General features: G+C 46.2%; 1 protein-coding gene across 1 annotated transcript in view; it reads right to left on the minus strand.

Annotated features, from left to right (window-relative positions):
- Nucleotides 1-19,106, minus strand: part of B3GLCT (beta 3-glucosyltransferase) — a 116,963-nt gene that overhangs the window by 65,095 nt on the left and 32,762 nt on the right. The window contains exon 4 of the mRNA XM_058670898.1: nucleotides 15,860-15,969. Within this exon, the coding sequence (XP_058526881.1) occupies nucleotides 15,860-15,969 (110 nt within the window). The remainder of the gene's footprint in view (nucleotides 1-15,859; nucleotides 15,970-19,106) is intronic.

The following is a 19,106-nucleotide window of genomic DNA, read 5'->3' on the forward strand; positions in this document are numbered from 1 at the left end:
TAGCAATCTAAGCCATTTTAAGGTGTATAGAACACGGTTGAATATAAACCAAAATTGAAATGTCTATGAAGAAGTCACAGGTGTGGTTGAGAACCTGCGTTTTCCCATTAACATATTGGTTAATCAATACCATGTCAATTAATGCCACAATGTTGTAAATGGTTGGAAATATTATGTTGGGGCTTTTAACTGATTGGGATGATACTCTGCCGGCTCTACTTTCAGACCAGAGATGGCCTCACCAAGAAACTATTGAACTTACCAGAACAATAAGATGCTGGACTTTATGCTTGGTAAATACCTCCAATGAAAGAATGTCAACTGAATTTGAACTATGGAAATGCAACAAGGTGGAGCAATCCACTGTGAGGGGAGGGTGTGGGGAGGGGCGGGGGGAATCCCAGTACATTAAAAAATGTATCACATAATGCCATGTAATTAATTTTTAAAAAAAGGAAATGCAATAAAAATATATATTTAAAAAGAAAAAAATAAAAAAGAAAAAAGAAAGATCTCTGTCACTCTCCCTCTTTGTCTCTAACTCTGCCTTTCAAATAAACAAAATGATTAAAAAAAATAACAACATAAAATAAACATGAAAAGCCAAGAGCAGTTCCCAAAGCTGCATAAATACTCAAAAATACAGTGTTCTCTCTTGACACCCAGAAACTTGGTCTTAATTAATTCCTGGTTAAGCCAAAGCTAACTTAACTATTAACTTTAATTTTAGCCTAAATTTTAATTCCCCCCAAAAAGGCTCAGGAGCATGACTAAATATATATAACATAACTCAGGATAGTTTGTGGAAATGTAATTAAAGATTTATTTTGGTGCTTACTTCAGCAGCACATACACTAAAACTGAAATGATACAAAAAGTAGCATAGCCCTGAGAAAGATTTGTTTTGATCCACACAGAAACTTCGAAGACTACTTTAAAAAAAAAGATTTATTTGTTTCTATTGGAAAGGCAGATAGATAGGCAGAGAGGAGGAGATAAAGCAAGCGGTTGCAACAGCTGAGACAATCCAAAGCCAGAAGCCAGGAGCTTCCTCCAGGTCTGCCATGTGAGTGCAGGGTCCCAAGGCTTTGGGCCTTCCTCGACTGCTTTCCCAGGCCACAGGCAGGGAGCCAGGTGGGAAACAGAATATCCGGGACAAAAACCAGCGCCCATACGGGGTCCTTGTGTATGAAAGGCAAGGACTTTAATTCTTTTTTTAAAGATTTTTTTATTATTTTTATTGGAAAGGCGGATATATATAGAGGAGGAGAGACAGAGAGGAAGATCTTCCATCAGATGATTCACTCCCCAAGTGAGCGCAACAGCTGGTGCTGCGCCGATTTGAAGCCAAGAACCTGAAACCTCTTCCAGGTCTCCCACGCGGGTGCAGGAATCCAAGGCTTTGGGCCGTCCTCAACTGCTTTCCCAGGCCACAAGCAGGGAGCTGGATGGGAAGTGGAGCCGCCGGGATTAGAACCGGCGCCCATATGGGATCCCAGCGCGTTCAGGGTGAGGACTTTAGCCGCTAGGCCACACCGCCAGGCCCAAAAGGCAAGGACTTTAGCCACTAAGCTAATGCACTGGGCCCTGAAGATCACTTTTATAAACAAACTCAAACACACAAATACTCAAATGCCTTCATAGCTCTAAGGTAAATTATCAAAAAGTCACAATATCATTTTCTCTAACATGATCTTAGCTCAGCTCATACTATTTAGAAACATGATAAAGTGTTTTCTATTATCACCGCAAACCTTAGAACAAAGGGTGCTTTGTTACTAGCACTTCCAAGATGCAAAATCAGGTTAAAAATGATTAGAGTATAATTTTTTAAAGATGTTTTTGCTTCATTAGTTATAAGGAACACAGAAAGAGAGAAAGATCTTCTAACCACTGGTTCACTCCCCAGATGGCCCAACATCCAAGAACCAGGAACTCCAACCTGGCCTACTAAGTGGATTGCAGGGGCCCAAGTGAATGGGTTACCATATCACCCAGGCATATTAGCAAGGGGTCATAACAGAAGTAGAACAGCCAAGACAAACAAACATTCCCACACAGGATGCCGTCATCACAAACACCACATCGCCAGTCCCGTGGGTGGAGCATGAAGAAAAACATATCAAATGACAAATGTCAAGGAGAAAGTAAGAAAATATGAACATTTCCAAAAGCTATTTGGAACAAAAGACAGCGTAAAGGCAGGCCCACAGCCAGCCACTCCCTGTTGTCCACCTGACTGATGCCTAACCACCAGGCCACACTACTATTTCAAACCAAAAAGGAACCCAAATTCTGTCCATGATGAGATGACACTATTACAGGAGCAAGTATGACAAAGCTAAAACTGCAAATGAACAAAAACAAATGAGTGACCAAAAAAAAAAAAACAAAAAAAAAACGGAAAGACAATGAATGGTTAACCACAGTAACTTAAACTACTAGTTCAAGTCTGTGTCTTGGAGTTCAAGTCTACCTTTATTCCTATCTCCAGCAGCTACTGGTATTCTAACCACCAGGAAGGCTTGAGAAAGCCTGCAGGACTTGCAGTATTTCCTCCCAATATATTTGCTAGCAAGAAAAATTCATATTTCAAGTCGCTACAATCAGTGAAAACAAATCAATTTAAAACCAATGCTGTATTCATTTGTGGGCTTTCATACATATTCATCATTTTCATTTGGGAAAAGAGTCTGACTCCAATGTCATAGCTGAAGATTCCTGAAATATTCTGAGAATGAACAAAGCCCATAGTTTTTTATATAATATAAAAATATATCTCCAAAAACATTAATATCATAAATGAAAAAGCTAACATTTGAATGTGAATTAAAACGGATGAATATTTCAAAATCACAACTCAATTTAATTATTTGGCACATTTTCTTGTAAAGATTTATCTATTGATTTGAAAGGCAGAGTTACAGAGATAGAAGCAAAAACAGAAAGAGGTGTGCAGCCTGCTGGATCACTCCCCAGATGGCCATAACATCCAGGACTGGGACAGGCTGCAGCCCAGAGGCAGGAGCTCTCTCCAGGTCACCAAGTAGGTGGTAGGTTCCCAAGCACTTGGGCCATCTTCCATTGCTTTCTCAGCTACACCTGCAGGGAGCTGGATCACAAGTAGAACAGCCAAGACTCCAACTGGCGCTCATGTAAGCATGCTTGGATTGTCGCCAACAACCCAACCTTGTGTGCCACGATGCTGCTCCCTGGCAGGTTTGATTTGGAACCATTTGTATCTTTCAGCCTCTATCCAGAAAGAATTCAGCAATTCACTCCAAACTTCCATTGTCTCCCTTGTCAATAGACTACTTCCCAGCATCTATAACCTGTGCTTCCCTTCGGTTTACCTGTCAACCTTCGAACTTTGGTTATGGTCCAGTTGTCTCATTATTCAGACCAAGTGCTAAATCGGGAAGCAAAAGCAGGCACATTTGTTCAGTATTAGGCAAAGATTCTAAAAGACTTAATTCTGTTTAAACACTAATTTCAGGCCAACTGTATTTCTAAATTCCAGGTATCATAGTTCTTAAAGCATTGAACTGAGATTTCAGACCAGCAAAAAGCTTATGATGAAAAATTAACATGTGTTTATAATTTCTTATGTGAGAGGCAAGCATGCGTTGTGACGACAATGGAGATGTGTGACCCGGCATCTGGACCACATTCTCAGACAGATTTACAAGCCTTTCTGGGCTCATCGCAGACCAGCTGATTAGACGACATTATCGTAACACGCCTTCCAGGAAGCTGAGTTTACATTGAGAGACAGAAGACATTTTCTCCAGATATGTATCTTTATCATTAACTGCCTTTTCCTAATAAGAAACAATACTGCCTTTTTATAATTTTTATCTTCACAAACTATTCACATGGAAATGCACTACTAAGTACATTTTCATAGCTCGCATGAATCTATTTTAACTAACCCTTCACTGCCTCACAAAGGGCAGTAAGGTTGAGTAAGTAAGGATTTCACTCCTGGGGCCAGAGTTCCTACATATGAATCCCGGCTCTACTTCTGAGCAAGCGCCTTGGGCTCTGCCATCCTATTCTCCAATATGGACACCCCAGTCTTGGGAACAAGAGAGTTCATCCACGCCAAGTTCTCAGCATGGAGTGAGCCGGAGCTGCCCATGAACGTCACTAATAATTTTACAGAATTTGTTCAGTAACTACAACCAGCCCATGCCAGGCACTCTTCTGGAGCAACAGGAAAACAGCTTTAACAAGACAGGGCCCCTCCCCCCGACCCTGCCTCTGTCCTCTTGGCTCTCACATTCTAGTGAGGGACACAGGCAAGAGGCACACAGACACATCTGTGAAGAAGGTCAGGGAGAACAGCTGTCAGCACAGAGATCCAGGTAAGCCCAAATACCCACAGCCACCGTTGGCTCACGGGTGGTTGACTGACAGGGGATCACCTCCACTCACTTGCGGCCCTGGTCTCCACCCACATGATGACTGCCCTATCTGTGCAGGCAGGAAGAGGGAGAACAAGCCATGGGGCCTGCTGGAAGGACACGGGGGCCTTGGGCGGCACTGCTACCTGGTAGAGATGTGAGCATGGGCAAGTCACTTAGCCGCTCTAAAATAGTAACAGTCACTAATCCATCAAGTTCAGCAAGTTCAGAGTGATTAGATTATCAACATGAGCTTGAGATGGTGCCAAGCAGCACTCAATGAAACCCAGCTATGGTCACTATTTTCATCTGCAACTCTGTGCTTCAAACTCTGGCTCCAAAATCTCAATATCCCATTCCTTCCTCCAATCCCACTTGTCCAAACATGAACCTGGTGTCTTCGCTTCCACAGTAGCTTACCTTCCTATCCTTTATCTACTCGCTCATATTCCACAAGACCAATGATTAACCACTTCTATCGAGGACAGTCCTCCAGGTAGCCCAAGGCAGGAGTTGGGCAAAGCTATGCTAGCATGTGCTAGGGCTTAGTTCTAATGCCACAGCAAACCTTCCACTGGCACTTGAAGGCAGGATTGGAGGTGCCCTCATTTGTGTTCTCACAGCACTGTGAGTGCAGTGCGCCTGCAGTAATTCAACTGCCCCATGGGGCTCTTCCTTCAGCTACAGTAGTCTCCTAAAGAGGTCACGCCCAACACTGGGCACAGCAGCCGAGCCCGTGGAGCCTGGGATCCCAGCATCTGAGCCCGTGGAGCCTGGGACCCCAGCAGCCGAGCCCGTGGAGCCTGGGAACCCAGCATCTGAGCCCATGGAGCCTGAGACCCCAGCAGCCGAGCCCGTGGAGCCTGGGACCTCAGCAGCCGAGCCCGTGGAGCCTGGGATCCCAGCATCTGAGCCCGTGGAGCCTGGGACCCCAGCAGCCGAGCCCATGGAGCCTGGGACCCCAGCAGCCGAGCCCGTGGAGCCTGGGAACCCAGCATCTGAGCCCATGGAGCCTGAGACCCCAGCAGCCGAGCCCGTGGAGCCTGGGACCTCAGCAGCCAAGCCCGTGGAGCCTGGGACCCCAGCATCTGAGCCTGTGGAGCCTGGGATCCCAGCAGCCACGTCCGTGGATGGAGCCTGGGGTTCTTGAGATGAGCCTGCTGCATGGGGCCAGCCTCAGACACGGACAGCAGCCCTGGCATTTGCAGCCAAAAGCTGGCCCTCTGCCAGACTGACTCGGGGCAGCCCAAGAACAACGGGGTCCCCAGGCAAGGTTGCTTGAGGTTTTATTTTTTCTTGAAGCTTGAATGGGATTCTCATGAATAAAAATTATAGCTGTACACACACACAAAATAAAAAATAAAAGATGTCTCCTACAATGCCATGTGTATGTGAAAACAGTACTTTCTCCTTAGGCATCTTGCACAAATATTCAATAGCTATCTAGTCAAGGACAGATAAATTCTCATTCAACAGCAACGTAACATTTCCAGTTAAATAAACATGGCAGCTAATACCAATTCATTTCTACCCCAAAAAGTGAACTTTTATTCTTTAATTAAGCATTCAGTTGCTTTCATCTCAAAAGAAAAACTTAGCTGACAGCATCTAAAATCTGAGGCAATAAGTCACACTCAAGCTCACCCAGCCTTTAATGAAGTAGCTCACACTCCCTCCCCAACTAAGAAAAAAAACCAGTTCTAAAAATAGAAGCTGCAAGGCCACCTTCCCCAGGTTTGGCTGCAGATCCACACCAGGAAAGGCTCTGTTAGCTTTCCTGACTTAGCTTATGGAAATGAGGGTTTTTAAACTAATGAGCTCTAAGAAAAATAGTAGGTTCTAAAAAAGCTGCAAACAAGCAAGGAGAATAATTTGCTTGTGAGGTTGAGTTTCTGCCAGGCTTCAAATAAAGTATCCAGTCTGACTACAAAAGGAGAAGACGAAACTACAAGTATCTGTTCTTCTCTAAGCTATATGGGTGCTTCAAAAAGTTCAAAGAAAACAGAAAGAGGTGAGTTGACTGCAAAAAACAAAAAGGAAAGAAAAAAGAAATCCATGCATTTTTTTCCTGTACATGTGCCTTCCATGACCTTTTTGAAAACCCCTTGTACGCACAGTGTGCACCCAATCCTAGCTGCCTACTGATGCAAACCTCAGGGGCAGTGGTGACAGCTCGGGGAGAGCGGTTCCTGTCACTCACATGGGAGACCCGGACCGAGTCCGCAGCTCCTGACCACCACCTGACCCAGCTTGGGCCAGCGTGGACATGTGGAGAGCAAGCCAGCAGCTGGGAAATCTGCACCATTCATTCTCTCTCACTGCCTTTCAAACAGGTGGAGATAGGTAATTTGCCACTTTTCTCAGCTCCTGTTCTTTCTAAAGCCTGTCCTTTCATCAACGTTTATGTATTTTCCTCTTTTTGAAAGGAACAGTGGCTCACACTCACACACGTTCATACACACACAATTTCACACACACACAATTTTACACACATACTCACATACACTCACACACTCATACACACATGCACACACACACACACACACACTCCTCTCCCTTGCCTGCAGTGTCCTCTATGCTAGTTTACCTCCATCCAAGGTGGTTCTCTGGCCAGAAGGGACCCTTGTGTGGGTTACAGTTAAGCTTTACACAATAGAGTCTTGAAATGGCACAAACCCTTATTTTACCTACTAAAAAGAATGCACTGAAGCTGTATCTTCTCTGTTGGGGAAATCCTTTGGAAAACAACAGCTTCCTGCATCAGCAGGTGTCCCTAACTGCAGCAGCTACAGCAGATGATCTCAACATGTGATGTGTTTGGCAACTGCACCCCAGGTTCCAGAGACAGAAGAAAGAGAAGGCCTCTTAGATGACAGCTTTCTTCCCATCCCAGCAGAGAGTCCTGAGACCGAGCTGTCCCTCTCCTGTCTCACAAACATAACAGAAGAACTTTCACACAAGGAGTTAAGTTCAAAAACTAGATGTCCCAATCACAACCCACACAGAGGCGCTGTGCTCACAACAGGCCTTTAAAACCAGACAAATCAGAGTGCCGAAGGCTTAGGACAACGCGCCTCTGCTCCCACTTGGCTTTACTGTGAGTACCTCTTTAAATGTCACATTCCCTAACTTCACAGTACCAGTCCATCTGTAACGTAGGGAGAATGGGGGAAAAAAGAGAGCACTTCTTCAAAACACTGTATTCTTTTATTTATAGAGCTGGGCTTAGGAACCCTCTACTCAGCAGCCACCGCCCCTTCCCTACCCAGCCTTCCTCACCATCTGCTGCACTCTAAACCCTGGCCCTCCATTGCCAGCACCTGCTTTCCTCAGCCCACAGACCTGCCTGGACAAATTCCAGTTCGGCTTGAGCATCCCCAAAGCATCCTGACAACTTACGATGTCCTCTTCCAGAACTGCACTATAAGCTACATCCACGTTTCCTGATCTCACAGAACTCTTCCTCTTTATCTTCGACATCTATAAGCATTCATCATCTCGACACTTTGCTCCTTAAACAACTTTCAGTGGGTGCCACAATTCTCAAGAGCCCCCATGCACTGCCTCCAGGTGTTCTTTCTTAAGTGCCTCCTATAATGGTCATTGAATAAACACTTTAATAACTGTGTCTTGTGCTTCTAGTTTCTGTTTAGCAACACAGTCACTTAAATTATGACAGACAGGTTAAGTATTGCATAGCAGAAATGCTTGGGACCAATTCGCATTCTCGTTTTAGGAGTTTTTTCAAATTTTGGGTTATTTGCATAGCACTGGTTAAACCTACTTAACAGAAAAATCGAAAGCTCTCTAAAATACAAAACCTTCTGAGCATCATGTCAGCTCTTTAAAACTTTCAAATTTTAGAGCATTTTGGATTCCTAGATTAGGGATGCTCAATTTGTAGTTATTATCAGCCTCTGAGAAGTAATTCAAAGAACTAGAAGATCTTGTGTTTAATTCCTCCCTGACTCTATCATCGCAGCAATCTACAATCATTCTCCACACAGTACAGCACTCGGTAAAGGCTGTTGACTTGCTACTACATGAGCGCAACTCTAAATTTCAAAATCATTCTACACTGCACGCTAAGCTTCAAAATGGAATTCAGTGACAATCTATAACGACCCCAACTTTTTTTCCGCAAACAAGGGGAACACCTGCACCCCATAAGATGCTCAAGGGTGGCACTCAACATAAGCTTAGGCTCCCGATTTTCTAGTTACATTATCATGATGAAAAATGCTGGCGTTTTAATAACACTACATTTTAGCACCTTGAGGCAAAACAGACATAGGTAATGACTTGCTGGAACGAAGAGAATAGTTTCGAAGCAGATGCAAAACTCAGAGCAACCATTATATCTTTGCACCTTGATTTTTTGGCAGGTTTGCAGTCAAGTAAAACCAGCCAGGAGTGATGAATACATAAACAGCAGCTCTAGACATCTGCTATTGTGGGAGGAAGAAATATTTTGTGCTATCAGATAAATATTCAAATGATAAAACTTCTTGTGGATTCCTCCTCTCACCAACCAACTTTTATGAATGCTCAAGGTGGGCAAATCGAGAGAGAAGCCCAAACGGTGAACTAAAGCTTTCCTCGTGCAGCTCCCAGGTGGTGACACGAGGGCCGACACCTTGTCCAGGAGAGGGACAGCACATGCTGCCACCCCTGCCACTCCTGGGTGGCGCCAGCTTGCTCCCTCCACCGCGCAGGGGATGTCCTGACAGCTCCAGCCTCCTCCGTTCTCTCTGCCAGCCTCTGCAACTGTCAAGCTTTTCTCAAACGTATGCCAAATTGTAAAATCAAGTTCCAGTCAAGTGTTGATTTAGGAGCCCTCCTGCCTCACGTTTTCTTGCATTCCAGCGCTTAATTCTCCGAAGTGGATCTTTCTCTTTTCTTCACATAGTTCCAGGCAGAGGTTCTTGCTGTCATCTGGCAAGGCTTGCCTCTAGACCCTAGTTTTAGCTGCAAACAGTCTTCATATCTCCAAGATGCCATTTATGAAATAAACTTGACTTTTCACCAAGCATGTGATATTGAAAAAAAATCAAGACAGAGAGGCTGGCATGATGGCTCAACAGGCTAATCCTCTGCGTGCAAGTTTACTATTCCATATGGGTGCTGGTTCATGTCCCAGCTGCTTCACTTCCTATCCAACTCCCTGCATGTGGCCTGGAAAAACAGTAGAGGATTAACCCAAGCATTGGGACCCTGCACCCTAGTGGGAGACCCAGAAGAAGCTCCTGGCTCCTGGCGCCTGGGTTTGGATCAACTCAGTTACAGCCATTTGGGGAGTAACCCAGTGGGTAAAAGACCTTTCTCTATCTCTCCTTTCTGTAAATTTGCCTTTCCAATAAAAAATATTTGTCTTAAATCTAGAAAGAGAAAAAATGATCAATTTATATAGTTACAAACCTTAAAATCTCTCTGGTCATCCCAATTGCTAAAAGGTTTGGAAATGTGGACAGGAAGTCACCTAAATTATAAAAACATACTATAGCTCTTGAGTGCAAATTACATCCACATAATACAGCTGAATATCCCAAGGAGAATTTCAGAGTAATGGTAGCAGATTTCTTTAAAATTAAAGGGACATCTCAGCACTTTCATCCAAACCCTAGTCAGTGTCACAGAAATTAAATGCTGGGGAGCAGCCAGGTTATTTAATGACATTGCTTTGCTACAAGTATGAAAATATAAAACCAAGACTGCCACCTAGCGGTAGTCTATGTCCGCCCCCACCAACAGGTTGTCTCAACTGCAAGTTGCAAATGTAACAGACAGCAAAACTTCAACATAAGCACAATAGAAGCACAGAATAAAATAACCAGAAATGCTAAATACAGCAGAAATGGAGCTATTCCCGAAGCTTTAAGAAATAAGACTAACTTCATGTGTTTGCCATCCTGTAGGGTCTCCCAAGGGAGACAGAAAGAAGTAGGGACAAGCACCCTGCCTCCCCCTGGAGTCCAAGGCACGATACAAGCATGAAGGGTCAAGGGGCACCCCAGGGCTGCCCAGGAGAACTGCTCACTGAGCATCCCAGTTACAGGTGCTTGCAGGTGACAACGTCCACTGTGGTGGACAGTGTCAGCAAGAACATGGAGACCTACGGCAAGAACCCTGATGCTAAAAAAAAGACGACGATGAGTCTACAGCACAGATGAACCCTGAAAACAGGAGGAAGCAGAATGAGCCACTCAGGAAAGGACGACCCCACTCACTAGAGGTACCCAGAGCAGTTACGTCCACTGAGACAGGAATGAAGGAGGGGTGCTTACCAGGCACCAGGCGAGGAGAAATGGACAACGTTTCAAGGGTGCAAAGGGTATTTTGGAAGACAGGAAAGTTCTAGAGATTTTCCAATGTGGGTGCACTTACCTGCACATTGAAGATGTATATTCTCTTATGTGTTTTATTACAATCCAAACTTTAACATAGAAATAACCAAGCCCAGCACTTTGGCGCAGCATGTAAAGCTACCACCTGAGGCACAGGCATCCCAACCAGGCATTGGTTCGAATCCCAGTCGCTCCCCTTCACATCCAGCTGTCTGTTAATAAATGGTCTGGCACAAAGCAGCAGAGGATGGCCCCAGTACTAAGGCTCTTGCTCCCACATGGGACAACAGGAAAAGCTCCTGGCTCGGGACTGGCCAAGCCTCGGCCACTGTGGCCACTTGGGGAGTGAATTAGCACATGGCAGACTGATCTCACTCTCGCTCTCCCTCTCCCTCTCGTTTGTTCACACTCTCTTGTTCTCTCTCTCTCTCTGCAACTCTGCTTTTCAAAACAAAAACAAATAGGGGCTGGTACTGTGACATAACTCCACTTTCAATCAAGCTTTGTTCAGGGAAAGCAGCAGAGGGTGGCCAAGTCCTTCATTCTCTGCACCCATACAAGAGACCCAGAGAAAACTCCTGGTTCCTGCCTCCGGTCTGGCTCAGCTCCAGCCATTGCAGCCATGTGTGGAGTGAACCAGCGGGGGAAGGGCTCTCTCTCTTTCTCTGTAAGTCTGCCTTTTAAACTAACTAACTAAATAAATTTAAAAAAAATAGAAATAAAGAAATCTTTTTAAAGAAGATACGCAGAAGTTCATAAAATGAAAAGAGAGAGAGAGAGAAAAGGAGGAAAGATCACTCAGATGTGATCTACGAAACTGGAAGTCAACTTCACCCCCAAATCCATGAACCCACAGTGAAGTCCTAGCTGGGGCCGTCCCTACCTTCTCCTTCCACCCGTGTCTAATCTCCCCCCACTCTGGTACCCACACAGCCCTTCAGTCATGCCAACCAGGCCCAAGGTCATTGCCCAACAGGGAGGGCCCAACACATGCCCTCAATGGGTCAGTGGCGCCATCTCACTTGTCCTGAAACTGTCCTGCACAGCCAACTGAGCTACGGCAGGAAATACAAGTCGGCCAGGTCTCTCCCAAAGCAGCTCTCCCCGACAGTCATTTCCACCTGCCACCGTGACCGGGCTATGCCTGTCTGTACTGCCAAGAGCCAGAGATGACAACCGTCTCCCACAACAGTGCCAGTGGTATTCCCCTGGGGAGCCCTGAAAAAGGCCTGGCTCCCCGGAACACAAACCAGCTCTGTGGTGCCCATGTTCACCGCCTTCCCAGATGGCTGACATGGCTGCCTCCTGCCCGAGACTCTTCCCCAGACAGTATGCAGTGCCTGCCCACCACGCTCCTGCCTCCCACCTGGCCTCCTATACACCTGCTCGCTGTTCGGGAAGACCTCACTCCATCCTGTCCTCACTCCAGCTACGTCAGGTCAGTACTGGGTTCTTTCAGAAACCCCTCCCTGAGCGCCAGATCCCCTCCTCAGCTTCCCCTCCTCCTCACCTCACCCCAGTCAGTCCCTTCTTCGTTCTGCCAAGCACACCATCCTATCACTACTTCACGCTTCATTCGAATCACTTCTCTACAGGCCAGGCTCCTCTCATGAGCCTCAGGATCTCTGAGCACAAAAAGTCTTGTTGATCACTGCATCCCCAAAACTCTGCCCCACAGTAGGTCTGTACATATCAAGTGAATGAGAGGTTCATTCACAAGCACTTGCTGGATTCACAGAACCCTGGCATTAGCAGAGACATCTATTTGCTTCCCCCAACCCCCCAAATCAGGATCTATTCTATCTCCTTACATTAGTGGTTAGGACCCAAGGCACCTAGCCAGACCCATATTTGAGCACAGGTGTGCCCACATGATGGTATCCTGAGGCATATTCAACTGTAAGATCACACCCTTCAATGGAAGCTGCGCATCCTCCACACGCTGGAATGAAGTGTCAACCACACAGCCAAGGACGAGACACTATCCCAGGAGCAAAGCTGCCTAACCCCAGCCCGCACAGCCAAAGCTCTGCTCCCAGGGAGAAGCACATCTCTCTGCCTTGAGGATGGTATTGTGGCACAGCAGGTAAGTTGCCGCCTGCACCACCAGTATGCCACTGGGGTACTGCTCTGCTTCCCAGCCAGCTCACTGCTAACACGCCTAGGAAAGCAGCAGAAGGTAGGCCAGGAAAAGAACTAAACTGAATTCCAGGCTCAGAGCTGGGCCTGACTCAGCTTTAGCTGTCACAGCCATTTCGGGAATTAACTGGTGGATGAAAGATTTTTCTCTATTTTTCTTTTTTTTAAGAAGTATTTATTTAGTATTAGAAAGGAAGATTTACAGAGAGAAGGAGAGACAGATCTTCCACCCACTGCATCACTCCCCTAGTGGCTATAACAGCCAGAGTGGAGCCCACCTGAAGCCAAGAACTCCTTCTGGGTCTCCCATACGGTGCAAGGCCCCAAGGCTTTGGGTCATCCTCTCCTGCTTTTCCAGGCCACAAGCAGGGAACTGAACAGGAAGTAGAGCAGCCGGGGCACAAACCAGCACCCATATGAGATCCCAGCACATGCAAGGCAAAGATTTAGCCACTGAGGCATCCCGCAGGGCCCTAACTCTGCCTTTCAAATAAATAAACTCTAACAGAAATAAGGAGAGATTTCTACTGTAACTGAAAAGAGAGCAACTCTGAGCAAGCAGAGATAATGCATTTCAGGGATGCAGCTCCAGTAACATCCACTGGGGAAATGGACTCGACACAGGGACAGACTCAACTCATGTGAAACAACACAGCCAAGTGATACTAATCCCCCAGAGGTCTGAAAACAACCAGCTCATAAAGCACATGGAGGTGAGTGGTGGGAGTCGAAGCTACGATCCAGAGACAGGCACCTTCAGCTTACCAGCTTGTCTTGGCAAAAGAGAACAAGTCATGTGGATTCCCACTCTTCTCTGAGCCCTCTGCAAGGCCAAGTAGGATCCCTGGAAAGCTCCAACAGACAGGAGTCCCATACAATGCCAAGTCTGGCTTCCATGGGAACCTCTGATCATCCGGCCCTGGAGGCTACAGTCCATTCTGTACATCCAGTGGGCCTGCCTGGGTCCTGTCCTTTAAAGAGGCACAGGGCCTCCAGGGGAGGCAGACACTCCCAGTCTCAAGCACTAGCTCCTGAGGGAGCTACTAAGGGAAGGGGGGGAAAAAAAGAAACATCTGATAATTTCTATGGCCTCCTGCCAAAAGCTAGCACATGCTTTATCCTTATTGTACAAAGATCCCAGGAAAAGGGATCGGAGGTCCCATAGAAACTGCTCCTCCCAGAAGAGGGAAGGGGAGGGACAGGTATGGAGAGGCACAAGCATGGTGGAGGACATATGGTGCTGTAGCCCAGCAACTGGACTTGGTGAGCAGCGCATGTCACTATTCACATTAGTAGCATGGATTAAACAGTGAAGACCCACAGACTAAACACATGAAACGCCTCTGCAAGACGGAAGGTGCTTCTGGGAGCAGGTGCACGAGCAGGGACCAAGGAAAATGTGTGCTCCTAATGCATACGTCAGTAAGTGATGCCAACCATCATTACCTCTGATGTTCTCACTGATTCTACAATTTGGAGTAATGGTCAAGGCTTGGTGGAGCTAAATCAGATCACCTGAGGGATTCTTTCACCTATTGCTTCGCCCTTCTCCTGGCCAGCCCACCAATGCCGCCAGCCCTGCAGCTGGAAGAGGACAGCCAGGCAAGGACGTGGTATGTCTGCCTCTCTCTCAATAAATCCTCACAGGCTGGATGGAAGGCTTCTGAAAGTTTGGTTTCCACTCATCGAGTTGCTGCTATGCCCTGCTGGCTAACAGCACTGCTGTCTATAGTGTACAAGTCTTTCCTGTCCCTTGACAGTGAGATGCTGCAAGCAAAGAAATCCAGTGAACCTGTCTGCACAAACGAAGGGAAGTTCCATGAAGTTTACATGGAAATCCTTTAAACATAAGGCAGTTTTCTTCTCCTTGCCTTGAATCCCATTAAGGTTGCCTATGCTTCTACTGCGTTTTCTGACCTATCAGTTTTCAGCACCCCCCAACAGAGAGCAATCCATCACACACATCCATTTTTTGTCACAGAGTTCTTTTGCGAGAGAACCAGGAGCTGACACTTCTCTGAAGACACTCCAAGGCCACCGCAACCTGGGGCAAAGGCCTTGGGGGAATCTGTTTTATAACTCAGCCAGAAAGGGAGGCACCTGCAGGCAGTACCAGGCGGCAGCTCCTCTTTCACCCTCAGCCTCCAGTGCTGCTCAAAACAGCTTCAGGCCTGCTGGACACCTATTTTACATGCTGCTAGAATGCACCTGTATGCAAGATGTTTTTCTCTCCATTAGCCTTTTGGGATATTACGTTATAAATCAAAAGTTCAATTAATGGCATCCAGTTTAAACAAAAAAACAGATTTAGAGACTTATGAAGCAAGCACTGCACTAAACTAATGAATATGTTATTTCAACATGAAGATTGCCTTAGAGCATGCTACTAAAATTTTGATCATTATCTATTAAGTTAAGCCCTGCCTTTCAAAACTTATTTGTCCCATTTCTTTTTATCGAACTTCCTGACAAAGCTACATAAGTCATGCACCATATATGCAACTGTCTTTAAAATTAAATATAAAGAGAGGACAACTTAGAATAGAATGTTTTGAGCATCTGGCATTGACCAAAGCATTTTCAACAACAAATAATAGCACATAAGCAAAAGGAACAGTCATTATCATCTAAATAAAACTGATTCTCAGGAATCAGTGCAATAGCTCAAGCAGCTGATCCTCCACCTGCAAGTGCCGGCATCCCATACGGGCACCAGTTCATATCCCAGCTGCTCCACTTCCACACAGTTCCCTGCCTGTAACCTGGGAAAGTAGTGGAGAATGACCTAAAGTCTTGAGAACCCAAACCCATGTGGAAGATCCGGAGGAGGCACCTGGCTCCTGGCTTTGGATCAGCTCAGCTCTGGCCACTGCAGCCATTTGGAGAGCAAACCAGTGGATAGAAGTACCTTAAAACATGGAAGTACCAAGAAATACAAACTTAGCAGACATTGAAGCCATATTCACATACCTGTGTGAGGTCTGCAGCCTGCTTCAAGATGCTTTTTTTAAATTGCTCTGCTCTTCTTGCATGAAACGAATTACTCTGACTCTGGATGACAAATACGATGCTTTTCAAGTCTAGAACCAAAAAAAAAAATAAATAAATGTCCGGGTATTTCTTTTAACAATGATTGAAATAAACTTGAAAACAAGTGAAAACAAACTCCAGCTCCCAGGCAAGGCTTCAGGCAATAAGGGAAAGGAAATCCATTTTTATGTAATTCTACTGATAAAATCTTTACTCTTTTGAGCCAATTTCTAAAACTTCCTTCCTAGAAATCAATAAGTAAAAAGAGCTCACTGTACCAGCAAACTGTGAGTGCTCCTGCATCTGTTTAGGAGAATGACTGGGACTGTGAGAAAGCACAGAACCGTCTAGAAGGCGGGCTTCCCTGACTGCCAACAAGCCAGTGCTTACCCTACAACCAGACAGCAATTCCCACTCAACCCCACAGGGGTAGTCAAGACCACACGGAACTAGGTCCACCCCAAATTCATAGCCCAAAGTCCCATTCTGCAGCCCCTAGGGAATCAGAAGGTGTCTCTGTTTGGATTGGAGTTTTTACAAAGGTCATCTGTTGAAGGTGAGGTCATCCTAATCCTTATTCAAAAAGAGAAAAATGATAGGGAGGGGAATTTCTACAGAGAAGACATGCACAGAGAGAAAAGGACGTGAGAGATGAGGGAACGATGTGTCTACACGCCAAGGAGAGCCTGGAATGGATTCTCCCGGGTGGCCCTCAGAAGGACCAATGCTGTCCACACTCTGACCTCATTCTTCTGGCCCCCAGAACATGAACACATTTCTCTTGCATATACTGTCATAGGTGGTCCTCTGGCATGCAGCCCTACACGTTCCGGACGATTCTTGAAGATAACATTCAACAGTTGACTGTCCACCACAGGAGTTCACAAGGGTTAGCGAATAAAGAACCGCCCTGCCCTACCCTGGCTCACAGGACACCCCGCCAGGAGTAAGAGTTACCTGCAGGAACTCGTGCCTACAATGCCACCACAGCTGGGCAGTAGCAGTCAGTACTGCATAGACACCGCCCGCACAGCCACACCAGCAGGAACCCGGTCTTCCAAAAGCTCACAGTGCACAGAACTACCTCTTAATTCCCCTTTGCATGAACCTTCTGAAGCGCTACTGCACTGGCTAGCCCAGGAAAGGCTGAGCCTGCCCTGCCCCAGGCGGCTAGCTTTCCACACTGACAAGCAGGGAGGACACCATGTCACACTCAAAGCTGCTTGGCTGGCCACCGGAGGGGGTAGCCCAGGATACACATCACACTGGAGTAGCACTCTGAGTCACCTCACACTCTGAGTTGATAATACAGAAACAGTCACTGTGCCAATGCCCCGTCACCAGACATAGGTGCTGGCAAAAGGCAGATGTCACGTGAATCGTGACCTCCAGCCAGGCTAACGGGAAATCGATACAAACCTGACCTCTCCCAGAAGCCCTTCTCTTTAACATCTCAGCTCAGGACCACCAATTTGGTTTTAATTTTATTCTATTAAACTTTATTGACCTTATATTCAGTTCTACAGTTCCATTCACTTATTCACTCATTCAAATATTCCTACAGCAGATAGCTCCAGAGTGAGCCACTGAGATCCTAAAAATAAGCCAAAATGCTCTTCAGTTAAAACTCAATAAAAATGTCAAAAGATGCTGAATAACTTACAGAATATAACCTGATTCCTCCTCTTTGGGAGTTGATAGAAATGTGAACACTGCAGATGCCCAAGTCTATTTTAAACTGGCTTCTTGGCTCTACACCGGAACACATGGATCTGTCTTGAGCCAATGTCTAGGGCTTCAGCTGAAGAGTTAAGCTCACCTACTACACCTGAAACAGCAACCTAAATTGACATATTAAATGTGGAATAAAAAAGATGTGTTTGTCCTAAGAATGGGGAAGGTAAGACTCAGGGATAATTTTTTTAAATTTTTGCAAACTTCACCAGCTGAAGATGCACAATGCCACAGCCCTAGGAATCCCGTTCCTACTAGTCACCTGGAGACCCTCCAAGGCATGCCAGGTGTCCGCTGGCACTGTGTGACAGAGAAAAAACTGGAAGCAATCCAAATATCCTCCCCTATGACGTGCGGATTAGAATATCAAACTGTAATAAAAATCGGCACTGATACAGATTATAAATCCTGATAGAGATTATAAATCAATCCCACACTTGCAGATGCTATGCCCTAGGGACAGGCCAAAAACAAGGCAGGGAGGGAGGCATGCAAAGACCTTCCTCATAGAGGGAGCAGGGAAGGTTTGGAAGATAGTGTTAAGTTAAGGGCCCTGAACATATTTACAGGTAGGCGAGGGTAAGCAGTCGATGGGACAGGGAGTGGTGGGAGGATTACAGCAGACAAGGGTAAGGACACCGCATGCCCACAGGCCTGAGAATAAAGACAGATCATTCAGGCAGTCAGCCTCACCTGCTTCCAAAGAGAGAACCAGGTTATCACAGGATGCTGCTGAAAATAGCTTCGATGCTGAAATTCCTGCTGCTCCCTGCATTAGCACTAAGAAGCAGCCTCTGACATTGACCTAAGCCCTGCGCCAGTAGGATCACATGCTGGCTGAGTCCAGATTCCAGGGCTTATCTCAGCAGTCAGTGCCATCCCATCCTACTGCCTGGGTGACCAGGCTAAAGATGCCGCTGCTGCCACCACCCTACTATTTCCTTTTCTAAACTCTCGCACTTGGTGTTCAGGAGACACTGCCACAACTCAAGACAGATCACCACTGCTTCTCCTTCAGGAACGTGCAATAAACGGGTGGCCCACTAAGTGCCTGGCAATAACAATGAGCCTGACAGGATAGAGGGGGAAGATAAAGCCATTAGTCAAGGCTACGGGAAGGAGCACTGTGGTGCGCAAGCCGACGGGGAGCTGCAGGGCACATGGAGGCAAAGTGGTGCAACTGGTTCAGACAGGATGTCCAGCAAGAGAAACCCCCCTCCGCTCTGGAGGGCACAGAAAGCAAAGGCTCCCACTCCTTCCACTGCAGAGCCACACACTCACTCAGTGCTCATGTTCCCGGTAAGAAATTACCTACAGGAACAGACCTCATCACACTGCTGCTTTCCTCATGAGAAATCAATACTACGATGTTCTTCTGATCAAAGGTGACTATCGAGTAACCTGACATAAAGCTGCCAGATAAACACGCATATTTACACACATGTGAAGAGCC

Source organism: Ochotona princeps, chromosome 12 (assembly GCF_030435755.1).
Source record: "Ochotona princeps isolate mOchPri1 chromosome 12, mOchPri1.hap1, whole genome shotgun sequence".
NCBI classification, from domain to species: Eukaryota; Metazoa; Chordata; class Mammalia; order Lagomorpha; family Ochotonidae; genus Ochotona; species Ochotona princeps.